Below are 17,379 nucleotides of genomic sequence, written 5' to 3'. Positions count from 1 at the left end.
AATGAGGACAATGCTGCTGATTACAGCATAGTAGTTAGCAGAACGAAAGGGAGGAGAGAAGGTTTAAAAATAGCAGTGAGTAGAAAGACCCCTGACTTTTTGTGGGAAGCACAGCTAGCACTCGCCTAAGCTAAGTAGCCAGCCCTCAACATTTCAGATAATTATAAACATCATAAGCTGCAGTCAATTCCAGCCATTTTCAGTACAAAAAATATGACGAGAAATACAGGGAATATTGGACGCGCATCGCGAGGTGCATTTCCTTGAAAACGACCTATTCGTGGAGTATATACCGACTTCAAGACATGTTTTGGACAAAATATGTTACTGGCTTGTTTCGTCTGGAGGTCCAAGGTTGGATTATGGCCGTTTTTTGTGGAATATTTTCATCTGTGTGTAATAATGAACCCGGAAATGTGAGTCGCGCTGTGTACGTTGAAGCCGTGAATAGAGAACGGATGGATGGATATTCGTTGTTTGTCGGACAAATGTGGTTATATTACCCGCTGTGGTAATCACATCTGAAAGTGGTTTATACCGGCGGATTCATGAGAATCTAAGCTTTCCATCGGCGTATAGTGTTTGTATAATCGCGTTTGCAGTTTCAGACATTTAGCAAATTGCTTATGCAGATCTCAAAGTGTACCGCGGGCGGGACACTGAAGCGCAACTGGTTAAAATCGGGTGGGAAAAGTGGGAAAGTACTGGTCGTCAAGGCAAAAGCATACCCCTCTTAAAATGGCGGAATCGCGTTGCTAGGGGCGGTGACCGGCGGTGACGTTCGATGATGACGTTTCGGAAAAAGGTCGATAGCAACAACAAGCCACAATATAATGATAATCATAATAACAATCACAATATGTTCAGGAGTGTAGGATGGGAAAAGTGGCTTATGGAATGATGTGAAGTACGAGAGAACTGTGCAGATTATGTGGTAAAGGATGATGTGACAGAGTCCAGTTTTGTGTTAACATTAGCCAGTGATGCTGATGTTATAAAGTCTTATAGCAGATGGAATGAATGACTTGCGATAGCGTTCCGTCTTGTAGGTTAGGTGTCTCAGTCTACTGCTGAAATTGCTACTTTGAGACTCCACAGTGTCATGCAGTGGGTGAGAGGGGTTGTCCCTGATGGATGTGAGCTTTGCCAACATCCTCCTCTCACCCACCTCCTCTATGGAGTCCAGGGAACAGTCCAGGACAGAACCGGCCCTCCTGACCAGTCTGTTCAGTCTCTTTCTGTCCCTTGTAGAGCTCCCCGCTCCCCAGCAGACCACTGCATAGAAAACAGCAGACGCTACCATAGAATGTCCGGAGCAGAGTCCTGCACACACCAAAGGACCTCAGTCTCCTCAGCAGGTGGAGACGACTTTGGCCCTTCTTGTACAGGACCTCTGTGTTGTGTGACCAGTCCAATTTGTTGTTGAGGTGAACACCCAGGTATTTGTATGAGTCCACTATCTCAATGTCCATATCCTGGATGTTCACCGGAGCAGCCTGATGTGTCCTTCTCCTGCAGAAGTCGATGGTCATCTCTTTCGTTTTACTGGCGTTTAGGTGCAGATGGTTCCGCTCACACCAGTCGACAAATTCAATTCAATTCAATTCAATTTTATTTATATAGCGTCAATTACAGTCAACTCGTCTCAAGACGCTTTACAGAACCCAAATGCCTGACCCCCAGAGCAAGCCCAAAGGCGACAGTGGCAAGGAAAAACACCCTTTTAACAGGGAAGAAACCTCAAGCAGAACCCGGCTCTATAGTCTCAATGACAAAGTCATTGAGACTGGTACAGCTAATTGCTGAAAATAGGTTATGTTAAAAAATGTGTTTAAAAACAGATAACCCTATATTTAAAAAAAAAACAAAACTATTTCATTGTGTTTAAGTATGTTAAAAGATTGAATTTCATGGTGTATTACTGGTTTCTGTGTCAAAGCAATTTTCAAACAGGTCACTAGATGGCGCATAGTGCCAGAGAGGAGCATAAAACCTTACCTCATTGAGACACTTGCTGCAGAATAAATCCTGCAGCCGAGCTGGTTGAAAGCTAAAACGTGGTGTCTCTTTTTTATACATTTAGATACCGGATTTATAAACACACCCACCTGACTCCTGCGGGGCCAGGAGGGACACTGATCTGATCCACAGACGTTGTATTGTGTTGATGCTTTTCTAATTTACAGTATGCTGCCATGATATGTCCTTACTGAATTTTTAAAAAAGTTTTTGTGTGTGGCATTTTTAGCCTTTATTACACTGCCCGCCCAAAAAAAGTTTCACACTCCAACATTTCCTTGGACCACCTTTAGCTCTAGAAATGACACACATTAGTCGTAGCATCGTTTCGATAAGCTTCACAGCATTTATCATACATCAGGATCTTAAACTGTGCAACGTCTTCTCCAGCACATCTCAAAGATTCTCATCGTGGCTGAGGTCTGGACTAAGTGGAGGCCAATCCATGGGTTAAAAAATGATGTCTTATGCTCCCTGAACCATTAATTCAAAATCTGAGCCCCATGAATCCTGGCATCGTCATCTTGGAACATGTCATCAGGGATGAAAGACTCCATTGATGGAAAGACCTGGTATATACTGAAGTGGTCAGCTGGCCTCTTTCTTTGGGCACATATCGTTGCTGAATCTGACCAACCCCAGATCATAATCCTAACCCCCACAAGCTTGTAGGCACTAGACATGATGAGTGCATCACTACATCCACCTCTCGTCTTACCCCGATGGGTCCATCAGTTTGAAAAAAGGCTAAATCTGGACTCATTGGACCACATGACCTTCCATTGCTCCAGAGTCCAATCTTAATGCTTCCTAGCAAATTGAAGTCTTTTTTTTTCCTGATTAGCCTTGCTGATCAGTGGTTTTCTTAGAGCTACACAGCTGTTTAGTCACAATCCTTTGAGTTCACGTTGTGTGTGGAAATGCTCCAACTTTCAGTAACATACATAGGTGGGAGTTCTACTGTTGATTTCCTACGATCATCTAAGAATTTGTTCTTCAAAGATGATGGTTCACCACTATCCTTCAGGTTTTAGTAATGTATTGGACGGTTCTTAACCCGATTTTAGTAGTTTCAGCAATGTCCTTAGTTGTTTTCTTTGCTTAATGCAGGCCAATAATTTGACCGATCTGAAACAGATCCTTCCTATGACCACATGATATGTCTCCCAACACAGTTGTTTACGAAATGAGAAGCTACTCACTACATCAGCTAGGGTCTGATGAAACATATTCATCCCTGCAATAATTATCTAATGGAAGGCTCTTAACTGTTTGCTTAGTTAAATGCAGGTGGTGACTTTTATTTGGGCAGGCCGTGTGTGTGTGTGTGTGTGTGTGTGTGTGTGTGTGTGTGTGTGTGTGTGTGTGTGTGTGTGTGTGTGTGTGTGTGTGTGTGTGTGTGTGTGTATATATATGTGTATAGACAATGGAGAGAGAGAGAGGATTCGTGGAGAGAAGAGTGGAGGAAGGCCCTGCAGCAAATGGTCATGGGCTACATTCAAACCCATGACTACTAACAGGGACTATAGCCCCTGATTATGGGTCACCCACTCAACGAGTTGAGCTACGAAACTGTCACTTAATCATATGTTCGGTCACCTAACCCTAATGCTGGAGGTTCCATTTGAGTACTCTGTTTCTATAGTTCTTACCATCTCTTCATGCAACATGAAAACTGATCATAACAGTTGTAATAGGAAGCCATGACCCCAGCGTGGAGATAGTTTCTCACTTGCCATTTCCAAAGTCAACAATGACGTTTCCAATTCCTTGACAACAAGCGAAACTCCACATATGAAGGACCACGTCAATGATCAAAATCTAGATAGATGCCGCGGTCAAAATGTTTTCTTAGAACAATAAAAAAATCTGAAAATTAAAATTAAACAATTGGATCTGGATGTTTTAACCCTCAAGCGACCGAGTGGGGTCATTTATGACTGCAGCCATATAATTATATTTGTCGTTTTTATATCTTTTATCCGAAAAATGTTTCCTACCATGAATTTGTCAATCAACTTGTCCTACAGCTGCTCATAGTTTTTTGTAGAGATCGGCCAACTGGCGTGACAAGGATAATGGAAACTTGTCTGGGGTCACTTATGACCCCAGAAAGATGGATAGGTTTTTCACTATTGTAGGCCTTAGTTTTACTTTTACCTCTAATCACTATATTTCAGTGTTTTGCAGTGCACTATAGCTGGTAGACCTACATTTTTAGCCACAGCTGCCCTGGGGCAGACTGACTGGCTGCCAATCCACTCCTACAACCCCTCTGACCACCACCAACATTACACAGCATACACATTCATACACCAGTGTAAGTGGCAGCACTGGAGGTAAGGTGGGTAAAGTGTCTTGCATTGGACAAACGGCTCTGCCACCTGAGCCACAGCCGCCCCTAATCTAACATGCAGATAACATGCAAACCCCATGCAGAAAGATCCTGGGAAGGCCGGGATGCGAACTGGGGATCTTCTAGCTGCAAGATGAAAGTGCTAACCAACAAGCCACTGTGCTGTTCTAAAATATACCAACGATAAGAAATTCATTTTGTCTAAATCATAGGTTTATTATCAGTTATTTGGGTGTAAATTAAATAAGGCACATTCAAATCATCTTTAAACATTCAAAACTAAAAGTAAAAACAGTGGTACAAAAATACTTAAGACCTAATCTCTGGTAGATTTTGACATCCATTCAGTTTAGATTAGACACCATTAAAAAAAAAGCTGTTTCTGTATGTGATGGGCTAAAGACAGCAGACACACAGAAGGAGAGTACTGAGGACACAAACAGCTGATCAACAGACATATCAAGATCTGTTACAACTTCATTTGAAACTGACCGTGATCAAACAGTTTGTAACAAGTGAACTAGGTGAAGTCTGAACGTGGCATTATTGGGAAAAGTAACACTTATGGTGATGATTATACAGTACTGCAGCTGTGCCATTATGTTGACATGTAGCTCTCTTAAAGGACATTAGACATTTTCTAGTGTTAATGTTTCAAACTAAAAGTTTCGCATGTTGTATATAGCTCATTTACTTTATGTACTAAAGCAAACATTACTCATTTTAGTGCTGAAAGACTGATTTTAATAATCAATTTTTCTCTCACTTGTATTTAAGAGGTGACGGCTGTGACTGTATGTTTCGCTAGTTAGCATATTTAGATAGCTAGAATGACCATCTCTGTTGCTCCTATTGCCTCCTGTCCAGCTGTCCAACGTGCACAGGACACGCTAGGATAGTTAAGTGTGGATTCATCTGAATCACTTTGTTTCCCATTTACAGATCCAGCGCTGTGTACAAACACCTGCATACACACAATAGACAGTGAGCAGACTAGGAGAAGAAATTCAATGAATTTGACAATTACACACTACCATTTAAATGCTTGGGGTCACCCAGAAAATTTCATAATTCCATGAAAACTCACACTCTAATTCATGTGCTAACATAATTGCACCAGGGTTTTCTAACCAGTAATTAGCCTTCCAATACCATTAAGACACAGGAGTGATGGTTGCTGGAAATGGGCCTCTGTACCCCAATGTGTATTCCATTAGAAATCAGCTAATACCAGATAGAATAGTCATTTACCAGACAAACAGTGTCTAGACTGTATTTTTGATTCATTAAATGCTATCTTTGGGCGCCCAGACAGTTCAACAAGTTGAGCGGGCAGTCCATGAGCAGTGGCTGTAGTTTGCTGGGTTCAATTCCAGCTCACAGCCCTTTACTGCAGGTCTTAGACCCATTCGTCTCCCGGACTTCCTGTCTGCCTCTCTACTTACCGATTGAATAAAACCAACAAAAGGCCAAAAATATAACTTAAAATAACAAAAAAAATGTTATCTTATAAGGACATTTCTAAGTGACCCTGAACTTTTTAACGGCACTGTGTTGGATTAGAAACACTTTTTTGTTCATACAGAATATAGTATTTACTTTTCACAGTACACCAAATGTGACATCTCCAGGTCACCAAAAACCCAAATATTAATTTTACATTGAAATAAAAATAACGTAATGCTCTTTGACAAGTGAATTAAACAACTGGCTGATGGTCAGTAGTTGCAATTTTATGCTTATCAATTAACTAAGTAATCAACTAACAGTTTCACCTCTAGTTTTAACAACTGTTTATTGGAATCATGTATTTGGGCGGGAGAATTTAAAATACTAAGACCTTATGATGAAGACACAAGATGATATTTACAATAGAGTTTTGTTAAATTATTGTTGCCTTAAAAGGCACTAAGAGTTTAAATGGAGTCTCTCTTTAAGCATCTCCCTGCTGGTGCATTCAGTGAGTTGGACAGAGCAGTTACTGAGGCAAATACAACCACGTTAACGCTCTCATACAATTTGTCTGGATAATGTCTGACATGTCTGATTTCTGATGTTTTTAACACAATCATACTTTCTGGCATGTTACCATTTGTCAGTGTTCTTGAATCCAACAAAAATGACTTTGAGGGCAGTATATCTGTACCTATATGTGCTGCATGGTCTCATACATTGTACAACCTTTATGTTATTGGTGCTGCTGCTGCTGCTGATAATATAGCTAATAAACATGGCATGAAATATTGAGTGTGATTTTCAGAGTCTCTGCAGATTTATTTTCATCAAAATCAACTAAAATCTATAGCTGAAAGGAAGGAAACCCATCAGTTACCTTTAGGTATTTTTTGGGAAACAATTGGCAGTGAAGTACAATCTAACATTTCTAATTAATTGGCTCAAGCATGCAGAGTCAGCAGGTCAATTAACTCACTCTACATTTGTGCAGAAAAAAACATTCTAACATTTAGGAGAAGCTGAACCTCTCTGAACAAAGTGCTCGCTACCATCATAGGTCATAAATTAAATCAAAGTACAATAGGGGGAGTGGTATGGAGTGACATACAGAATACAAGAGAACCAGCCGAAGTGTAAATCAATTTTTAACACCAAAATCAAGCTAGCGTCTAGTATTCAAGTAAAATAAAACAGTAACAACCTGTTCTTCAAATGTAGTCTGATGCTCCAGTGTCAGAGCTGCAGTCTAGTGGCTTAAAACAAAACTGAAGCAAAGACATCTGTACAGAGTGAAATGAAAACGTCACTTAGCATCCTTTTTTTTCGGTTGTGAAGGCTAGAAGAAGAATGTGCTTCAAACGCATCGGTTGCATACCCAAATCTGACAATATTTTTGAGCTTTTTCATTTTATGGTTTATTTAAGATCACCAGGAATTTCATTGTAACTTTAAAGAGTACGTCTTGTTTAAATTACAAAAGCATTTGATCACTTAGCGATGCTGATAGCTTGGATATCATTTGTGAAGGTTTTGAGATGATCCCTGCCTCGACTTCAGTGCACTGGATGTGATTATTTAAAACAAGTCTACAACAGAACTCTTCAGTAGGACTGTTGTCTCCTTGGTTGGATAATCTGGTTCCCACGGTGAACAATGTCTTTTGAAACTACTTTCTACCAAGGAAACAGTAACTGTGAAAATGTCTCGTGGGTGAAGTTTGTAGATCATCAGCAAATAAAAAACTGCAGCTGCTCGTCTATGTCAGCTGGAAAAGCAGAGCTGCAAGGAAGGCCGTTTACCGGTGAAAGCAGACTTTTGTATTTGGAAGAATAAACACTGTCACTCCACTGTTTATATTACTGTTGTGGAAATGGAGGATGAAGTAAGTGTAGCTCTGAGTTTGAATAATCTCACCACAGTAATACAAACCTCTCTGCAGTATTTTTGGGCCTGGCACTCAAACTCACAAATTGGACATGATGACTTTACTGGTATGTAAAACAACAAGGCCAATACAACAATCCTACTCCAGCCCCTGGAGTGACCAGAACTGATTTTAAATAGACAAGCTACCACTACCTTCACAACTAATAAGGAAGCAGACACCCAGAAGTGAGTTAGGTCAAAACCTGGACAAATAAAACCAGAAGCTCTGCAGTGACAAGTAAGAAAATATCTTGTTTTGCAAGTTGGGAGAATTAGCCCCAGTAATTAGATTTTGGTTTCTGTTAGAGGACACAGACCCAGTATGAATCAATTCAGATGATGAGTCACATCTGATCTCAAATTATGTGCTTTCTTTTTGGCAAACATTTAGTTTTTCTAATGTCTTACAGTGAGCAGTTGATTTACCAGAAAATGATTTCTCTTATTCACTTCTCTTCTAACAGCTGCCCCACAACATTTTCTCAGTCATAGCTTCCCTGATTTGACTGTGCACTTGTCTCGGCTGTTTGGTTGCCATTTCTCCAATCGCCTCCGTCAGTCTGGATGATGGAGTGCAGCTCAGTGGTGTTTGAGTCTTCATTCTCACTTTCTGACTGCAAGGCCTCAGTTGCAGTGAGAGACTGAGCATGGCTGTCAGGGGACTCCTCTGATTCTCTGTTTGCAGGCTGGTGGGTGTGAGACAGCCCATCGGGGTGATGAGGAGCAGAGCGAGTGGTCGGGATGTGTGTAGAAGATAAGTCAGTTGAGTTGTTGGCTTGTGACAATGCATCAGAGGGCGGGTGGGGCGAACTCTCACTACCCGTGCTGCAGTTAGAGACATCAGTGGAATACTGTTCACTAGTGTCGGCTTCAGTACAGTCTGCATCTCTGGATGTCTGGACACCTGCTGGCAGAACACCTTCACTAGTACTGGGAGTGTGTATGTGGTTTGCCTGATCATGACCTTCTAAACTGCATTCAGTCGTGTTTGGAACATGTGGAGACTCTGGTGGCTCTGGTGTGGGCACTCCAGAGTCCAGGGTGTGACAGCGAACCAGGGGCCGCTCCTTCTGACGGGGCCCAGCATCGAGGCTTCCTGAGGGGCTGCTGACCTCCACGGTCTCCCCCCGCCTCAACCTCCTCCTGTCTGGATTCATCTGCAAAGACAAATCAACATCAAGTCAGAAGACTAAGATGGAGTTGCAATATTGGGCTGTTACTAGGGATAAACCACTGTTTTTATTTTTTTAGGACCAATGTCGACATCAAATATTAGCAATCAAGAAAGGCTGAAAACCAATATTTGGAACTAATATACATTAAAAGTCATTTATGGATCTAGTAAGTTTTGAAGGGTCCAATTTAAATGCCTCTTATGTTAAAGAAACTAACCAGAAATCACTGAGTCCCTGGTTCAAGTCTGGCTGAGCACCTCTGTTGCATCTCTGTGTTTCATTCAGCTAAAGACACAAGACGGCAGACCTAGTACTGTCCACTGGAGTCACTAATTTTACACTGTAGGTTATGAGGTTCACCTCACTCCAAAACAAACTAGAAAATACAATATGGCATTGTCAGAAATGCAGCATTGTGTTTTTTTTTTAGATATCCAGCATTTGTTTTTTTTTATTAATTATTGATGATCAGAAATCACAGCACCATAGAATGTGGCCGTTTAATATAGATGTACCCACAAACAAAATGACCTTGCACTGAGCACAGGTGTGTGTTATGTACAGATACCAAATCACGTGATCTAAATATGTACTGAGCGGGGGAATTGATTGGATTGGGAAACACCCCCACAATTTTATCAACCGTTCCTTGTATAATTTCTGGAGAAGTCCCGATAAGTCTGCAGTGGTGAATTTGTAGTAGGATCACAATCATGTGAACATCAGCAGGCAGCTGATTTAGTGTTGAATTGTAGTCATAGTTACAGTGACGTCATGCCACTATCTCACCGTGATCCAGAATATAAGCCACATCACTGCCAAAATCAAATCCCTTGATCCTTGTGTCATTTCTGGCCTTCCCTGAAAATTTCATCCAAATCCGTGAGTCCGTTTTTGAGTAATGTTGCTAACAGACAGACAAACAGATGGACAAACGGTCGCCGATCGTCACATAACTCCGCCGCATTCCTCAGCAGAGTAAAACATGTGTTCTTCCAGTACTTTTTGTTTGTCACTGACAGCAAGTAAAAAAACACAAAATGGTGTTGTGTCATTGATACACAACTTCATTCAATTCAAGAGACATCAAAAGCTAATCGCATTATCCAGTCTGCACCGAGTACCTGTGGTGTGGATATAAATTTCCACAAGAGTGAGTAAAGTTTTTCCTTCCATCCACTGCTGTGGTGTGACACGCACTTGTGAACTATCCCTTCATATAATGAAATGCTGAACCAGAAAATTTTGACCTGCTGCAGAAAAAGCCAGGCATCACGAGGATTCATTCTCGACAGGGGGCCGTCAGTGTCTGTCCAGTAACAGCTAAGATTTCAGCCTGCACCAACACCGCCGCTACTTTCTACACTCCTCGCATAACTAAAAACAAAAAAGAATTTTAACAGTCAAAATGTGAAGAGCGTACCTGGTTTGGGGTTGGTGAACACCTGGAGGACGGACCAGAGGAGCCTCTCTTCATTTGCTGGATCCTGTATTAAAGCACAGTCAAACACATTTAAAACAATTTCTTGAACAAAATCACCTTTTGTTTGTTTTTTCGCAGATTTATTTCTCAGAGGAGGTGAAGCTTGTTCACAGGTTACCTGCTCATGGACTCAGCCAGTTTCTGTTTCCTGCCATTGGAGTTATCCTGGAGCCTCAGGCGCTGTACGAATGAGTGAGCTGCAGCGACCACAACAGACACAATCCTGATTAAAAACTAATAGAAGATCAGTGGATTTGTGACCTGATCCTAATTAGAGTTTTACAATTAAATGAAGTACAACTTCATGGCTTAGACAAAATGGCATGATTCAAGTTAAACTTTTAGGGAAAATTAGAATGGACAAATAGTTTTGTTCCAAACTTTGAGGTGAATGACACTTTACATTACAAATATTTGTGGCTCTTGGAAATGAACTAATGCTGGTATTACATACCCAGGGCTCCTTTGGGCACAGAGAGGAGTTTTATTGGTTCAGCATCAGGGGAAAGTCCAGATGCTTTCTGTAAAGCTCTCAGGATTTCATGGTTCTGCAGAAAAAAAAAACATGAAAATGTTGGTGGTACGGCATATGTTGGTATTGTAATGCGTCGTTGTGTACTGATCAATAGCTTATGTCACCTATAATTTAAAAGGATGATATCTCATGCTGACCGGAGAGATCTCAAGCACTTAAAAGGATCAGAATTGATTTCATTCTTTTATCCAATTATTTTTGGCCCCTTAAAAAGGCAGAGGGTACAACTACAATGTGTTGTAATTCTCCACTGTTAACCTGATTTGGATGTAAATACCCTCAAATTAAAGTTGAAACTCACCACTTTAAGCACATCTTGACTGTTTCATTTCAAATCCATTGTGGTGGTGTACAGAGCTGAAATGTTGAAAAGTGTGCCAATGTCCAAATGTATATGGACCTGACTGTATAATTGATCATTTAGTAAATTGTGCGTCAGTCCACAGCTTTAAACCCAGCATGTGTCTCTGAAGCGTAAGTATAGTCAGACCTTGCCGCCCAGTTCATAGGCGCAGTCTAGTGGTGTTCTCTGCCTCTTGTTCCTGAGGCCGGGTGAGGCTCCACCCCTCAGCAGCAGCTCCACCAGTGGTTGGTGTCCCCCCCGCACCGCCTCATGGAGAGCCGTGTTCCCCTGAAGGTTGGCAATGTTCACCAGCGCATTACTCTGCACACACATTCATGTATGCAAGAATCATATTAGTGACATTATATTGTATAGAGGTGTATTCTCTCTCTGCTATTTAGGAGAAAGTGTAGGTGCAGTTGGCCGTGTTTACCTGTAACAGGGTGGTGGCGGTTTCTAGGTTTCCACGGAGACAGGCGTGGATCAGAGGTGTGTTGCCATAGTGATCCTTCTTATTCAGTTTGGCATTGCACTCCAGCAGAAACCTCACCACCTAAACATCAAACACATAGAAACATACAGCATGTAATGTCACATTGTAGGTCATTATCATTGCGCTATAGCAGAAAAAAAAAAAATCTATGCATTCCTTGTCTTGGGAGGTGCTAAGCCGAGGATGTCACGAGTCAAACGCTAAAATGCTGCTGATGGAAGTTGAGAAGAATGTCATATGACATACATTAAGGAAAAGACAAACTTATGTCCACAATGTACATCCAGTCAGTCGGCCTATGTGAAGGTCAATAAAAGCACAGTCCCACTGAGCAAACAGAGCCCTGCTGCAGAGTGATACGCTTCAATAGTATAAGGTTGGCAAGATTGGTTTTTCTTACTGATAACAAATTCAAAGACAGCAATGTCTCTCAACACTTACTGACTTCACCCCTCTAGTCATTGCTTCCTACTTCAAGACTGTTGGAAAACCATTTTAGGTTTGAACCTCTTGAAGTTCATTCAGAGAATGCCAATAGTGTGCAAAGCAGTAATCAAAGCAAAGGGTGGTTGTGTGAAGAATCTAAAATATAAAACATTTTGGCTTATTTCACACTTTTTTGTTCACTACATAATTCCATATGTGCTAATTCATAGTTTTGATGCCTTCAGCGAGAATCTACAATGTAAATAGTCATGAAAATAAAGAACAACGATTAAATGGAAGGTGTGTCCAAACTTTTGACTGGTAGTGTATGTAGTTCTATTATAAAAAAGAAAAAAAAAGTTCCTACTGTAGGGTTTAGAAGAAGTTATTCAAACATGAGGCAGTAGTCTATTTTCTGTGGTGGATTAAGCCACATTTGGTACTCTAGTAAGTATTTGGAGCATCGTGGATGTTCGACTGACTCTAAATAAACTGCAGTGTGTCTTCAGGTAATGAAGAAATGTGTCAGTTAATACTGCAGTAGGGCTCATTGATGCGTTTGTAATTCTCTAGACAGCAACAAAGCACCATGGAATAACACATATTTAGCTCTGGATACACACACAGCACCTGCTATGAGAATACATTCAATGTTGGTTTTAATATTTTCATGGAATTTGTTAACAGAAAGAATCGTATAGAGACTGATGCTCTGAATCTTTTTCCTGCATTGTTGACTTTTGACCTCAAGGTGGTGCAAATGAACTTTTCCGAAGCAGTAAGCAGACTTGCTTACTGCAGAGTTACCAGTATGGTGGTTGACCCACTTCTACTTAGCATGCTACTCTAAACATTTTTACTTTTACCACTAGTGTGACACAATAGAGAGGCACAGCACCATTTAATAACGGCACTGTCACTGTAAGCAGGAAATCACTCCGACTTAAAAAAGTAAAGTAGTTGGAGTTTTTGGTGATGGAAGTGATTATTGTATAGTATTATATACAAATATTTAAGTACATCAAATTTAGTATTTATTTTAATGTTTAGTGTGAATACAGGCAGTATTTGCCATTTTTAAGCATTTTGTGACAGACTAATTATTCAGTTAGTCGATTAATCAGCCCGATTAAATGCGATTATGAGGCAGTCTGCCTTCCTGTTTACTATGAGGACACTTCATAGGGGCTACACTGGGGCCTGACTTGCTACTGCAGCTAATGGGTTCTTTTCCATGGTTCTTAACTGCACTTAAAATTCAGTAAATCTCAACCCCAATGGTGCACAAAGACTACATTTCTTACAAATACTGCAGCTAAAGGAGGCAGAGACAAAACTAAAGATGCGCCTCACTGAGCAGGCGATTGAAGGAAAAGCATTTGAAGAGATAGAAGACATTGCTATTACATGAGTTAGCAAACCTGAGATAGCACATTTGACAAGTACATATGAAATGAAATTATGAAATTAACAGAGAATTTTGCAAAACCAGCACTTGGTTAGAGTCCATGTCGCAATTTCAAATAAGTTGCTTTACAAAGGTTTGGTTTTTTGGCTACCTTTGGAGATTTGTTAGTTCTAGTTTTTATATTAAAAAAAGTGCAATGCTGACAGACTCCAGATCTACTCAAGCAGAGACAATGAAGGCAGGAACAGAGTTGAATAAATTAAAGTTTAGCAATTTTGTGTCTTATTACTCCACCAAGGAACACGGTGGAATTATGTGATGATCGGCGTTGGTTTATCTGTCTGTCCGTCTGTCTGTGTGTGTGCAACATTACTCAAAAACGGATTTGGATAAAATCTTCAGGGAAAGTCAGAAATGACAACGACCAAGTGATTACATTTTGGCATTGATGTGGCTTATAGTCTGATTCACGGATTTGTTAATAATTTCTGTGTCATTGTGAGATAGTGGCACGGCGTCACTGTAACTATAACAACAAGTAAACACTACATCAGCTGCCTGCTGACGATCACATGATTGCGATCCTACTACAAATCCACTGTAGCGGACTTATTAGGACTTATCCGTAAGAAATTATATAAGGAACAATTAATAAAATTGCGGGGATGTTTGCCAGTGATATCAATTCCCACCACCCGCTACATATTTAGGTTACGCAATTCGGTAACAGTACATAATGTACACATGCATATCACACGCCTGTGCCCAGCGCAAGGTCATTTTGTTATTGGGTACATCGATATGAAATGGCCACATTCTATGGTGCCGTGATTTCTGATCATCAATAACTAATAAAAAAATGTTGCATTTATTAAAAAAAAGTGCTGTATTTTTGACAATGCCATATGGGGCAATGAACAGCTTTGACAGAGTACTGCGCTCTCTGAGTGCTTTTCTTGTTTGTTATTGTAATTTACATTATAACTGTATTTTATTAGATACAAAAAAACAAAAAACAACAACATAATATAGACATTTATGGGCCATCGACTGTCCTGCTCTCTACATGTTCGCATGGGACGTTGAAAAAAATGGTATTGTAAAGCACTAATTGATTGCATTAGTTGTATTGTGTTTTGTGTACTTACCCTGCAGCTGCAGATGGGAATGCACTCATAACTAAATCTGGCATAACATAAATCTGCTCCGGTATGTTTTTGATACGTAGTCCCTGACAAATGAATGTAACAAATTAAACTGTCACATGCAGCTTTGGAGGATGCATTGATAAATAGTTGTTACTTGATGTAAGTAACTTTACTACAAAATCAAAAAGCCCTTGTGCTTATATTACAAATTATTGTGCATGATTGTGATTGAGCAAAAGACCAATTTTACACACTGATCAAAAGTTTACAAATACTTAATAAGATCATATACAGTGCATCCGGAAAGTATTCACAGCGCGTTACCTTTTCCACATTTTGTTATGTTACAGTCTTATACCAAATCGGATTCAATTCATTTTTTTCCCTTAAAATTCTACACACAACACCCCATAATGACAACATGAAAAAAGTTTTTTTGAGATTCTTGAAAATTTATTAAAAATAAAAAACTAAGAGACCACATGTACATAAGTATTCACAGCCTTTGCTTAATACTTTGTTGATGCACCTTTGGCAGCAATTACAGCCTCAAGTCTTTTTGAATATGATGCCACAAGCTTGGCACACCTATCTTTGGGCAGTTTTGCCCATTCCTCTTTGCAACACCTCTCAAGCTCCATCAAGTTGGATGGGGAGCGCCGGTGCACAGCCATTTTCAGATCTCTCCAGAGATGCTCAATTGGATTCAAGTCCGGGCTCTGGCTGGGCCACTCAAGGACATTCACAGAGTTGTCCTGAAGCCACTTCTTTGCTATCTTGGCTGTGTGCTTAGGGTCGTTGTCCTGCTGAAAGATGAACCGCCGCCCCAGTTTGAGGTCAAGAGCGCTCTGGAGCAGGTTTTCATCCAGGATGTCTCTGTACATTGCTGCATTCATCTTCCCCTCTATCTTGACTAGTTTCCCAGTTCCTGCTGCTGAAAAACATCCCCACAGCATGATGCTACCGCCACCATGCTTCACTGTAGGGATGGTATTGGCCTGGTGATGAGCAGTGCCTGGTTTCCTCCAAACAAAACGCCTAGCATTCACACCAAAGAGTTCAATCTTTGTCTCATCAGACCAGAGAATTTTTTTGCTGATGGTCTGAGAGTCCTTCAGGTGCCTTTTGGCAAACTCCAGTCGGGCTGCCATGTGCCTTTTACTAAGAAGTGGCTTCCGTCTGGCCACTCTACCAAACAGGCCTGATTTGTGGATTGCTGCAGAGATGGTTGTCCTTCTGGAAGGTTCTCCTCTCTCCACAGAGGAACGCTGGAGCTCTGACAAAGTGACCATGGGGTTCTTAGTCACCTCTCTGACTAAGGCCCTTCTCCCCCGATTGCTCAGTTTAGATGGCCGGCCGGCTCTAGGAAGAGTCCTGGTGGTTCCAAATGTCTTCCATTTACGGATGATGGAGGCCACCGTGCTCATTGGGACCTTCAAAGCAGCAGAAATTTTTCTGTACCCTTCCCCAGACTTGTGCCTCGTCACAATCCTGTTTCGGAGGTCTACAGACAATTCCTTTGACTTCATGCTTGGTTTATGCTCTGACATGCACTGCCAACTGTGGAACCTTATATAGACAGGTGTGTGCCTTTCCAAATCATGTCCAATCAACTGAATTTGCCACAGGTGGACTCCAATTAAGCAGTAGAAGCGTCTCAAGGATGATCAGTGGAAACAGGATGCACATGAGCTCAATTTAGAGCTTCATGGCAAAGGCTGTGAATACTTATGTACATGTAATTTCTTTGTTTTTTATTTTTAATAAATTTGCAAGACTCTCAAAAAAACTTTTTTCATTTTGTCATTATGGGGTGTTATGTGTAGAATTTTAAGGGAAAAAAATAATTGAATCCGATTTGGAATAAGGCTGTAACATAACAAAATGTGGAAAAAGTGAAACGCTGTGAATACTTTCTGGATGCACTGTATATCGTGGAAGTTTTGAGTTTCCAAAGACTCCTACAATTCTGAATTTTTAATATAATATATAGAATTCAAAAACCTTTTCTCACAAAAAAGAAAATTATTCATTCTTGTTATTTTATGGAGTTATTATAGGTCATGTGAAAACATGAGAAAATCTGCTGGATCAAAAACAGCAAACTGAACCATCATTGTTGGTGATGTTGAAAGGTATGTTAATCAAATTTTCTTATTGGAAAAGCCTCTTTACTTCTCATGAATGATTACAATTGATTACAGCTGCTGACTCCTCTGAGCCAATTTAATTAGGGTCTATTTGATACACTCATCAGACTAAAATGGAAAATTATAAGGAACCCAGCACGGACTTGAAAAAGCAAACCATTGTATATCCATGGTCAGTGTATGTGAACTTCTGTTTCTGACTGTATATGGTAAAAGCTTGCAGTCTTACTTGTACCACCTTGTTCCTACCTGGATGTGGCTGTTCTGGCTGGCCAGGTGAAGCGGCGTGGCGCTCTGGTTGGTCCGTGCATTGACGCTGGCCCCGTGGCGGATCAACAGAGCAGCCAGCGATGCGTGGCCGTGCAGAGCTGCAACGTGAAGCGGTGTGAAACCGTCAACGTTGCAGCTGTTGACGCCAAGAACTCCGGCCTGCAGCACGGACAGCTGCAGACACATATCAGA

At 40.8% G+C, this 17,379-nt stretch overlaps 1 protein-coding gene across 1 annotated transcript in view; it reads right to left on the bottom strand.

Moving 5' to 3' along the window:
* Positions 1-4,566: 4,566 nt before the first annotated feature.
* ankrd27 (ankyrin repeat domain 27 (VPS9 domain)) overlaps positions 4,567-17,379 on the bottom strand; it is a 55,381-nt gene continuing 42,568 nt past the window's right edge. Inside the window, exons 22-28 of the mRNA XM_022216583.2 lie at positions 17,167-17,361; positions 11,726-11,845; positions 11,440-11,613; positions 10,869-10,962; positions 10,533-10,611; positions 10,355-10,418; positions 4,567-8,913 (exon numbers count right to left, since the gene is read on the bottom strand). Of these exons, the coding sequence (XP_022072275.1) occupies positions 8,239-8,913; positions 10,355-10,418; positions 10,533-10,611; positions 10,869-10,962; positions 11,440-11,613; positions 11,726-11,845; positions 17,167-17,361 (1,401 nt within the window). The 3' untranslated portion in view covers positions 4,567-8,238. The remainder of the gene's footprint in view (positions 8,914-10,354; positions 10,419-10,532; positions 10,612-10,868; positions 10,963-11,439; positions 11,614-11,725; positions 11,846-17,166; positions 17,362-17,379) is intronic.

Source organism: Acanthochromis polyacanthus, chromosome 8 (genome assembly GCF_021347895.1).
Source record: "Acanthochromis polyacanthus isolate Apoly-LR-REF ecotype Palm Island chromosome 8, KAUST_Apoly_ChrSc, whole genome shotgun sequence".
Lineage (NCBI taxonomy): Eukaryota > Metazoa > Chordata > Actinopteri > Pomacentridae > Acanthochromis > Acanthochromis polyacanthus.
Note: the sequence above shows the minus strand (reverse complement) of the source record. Positions and strands in the feature narration are given on the sequence as shown.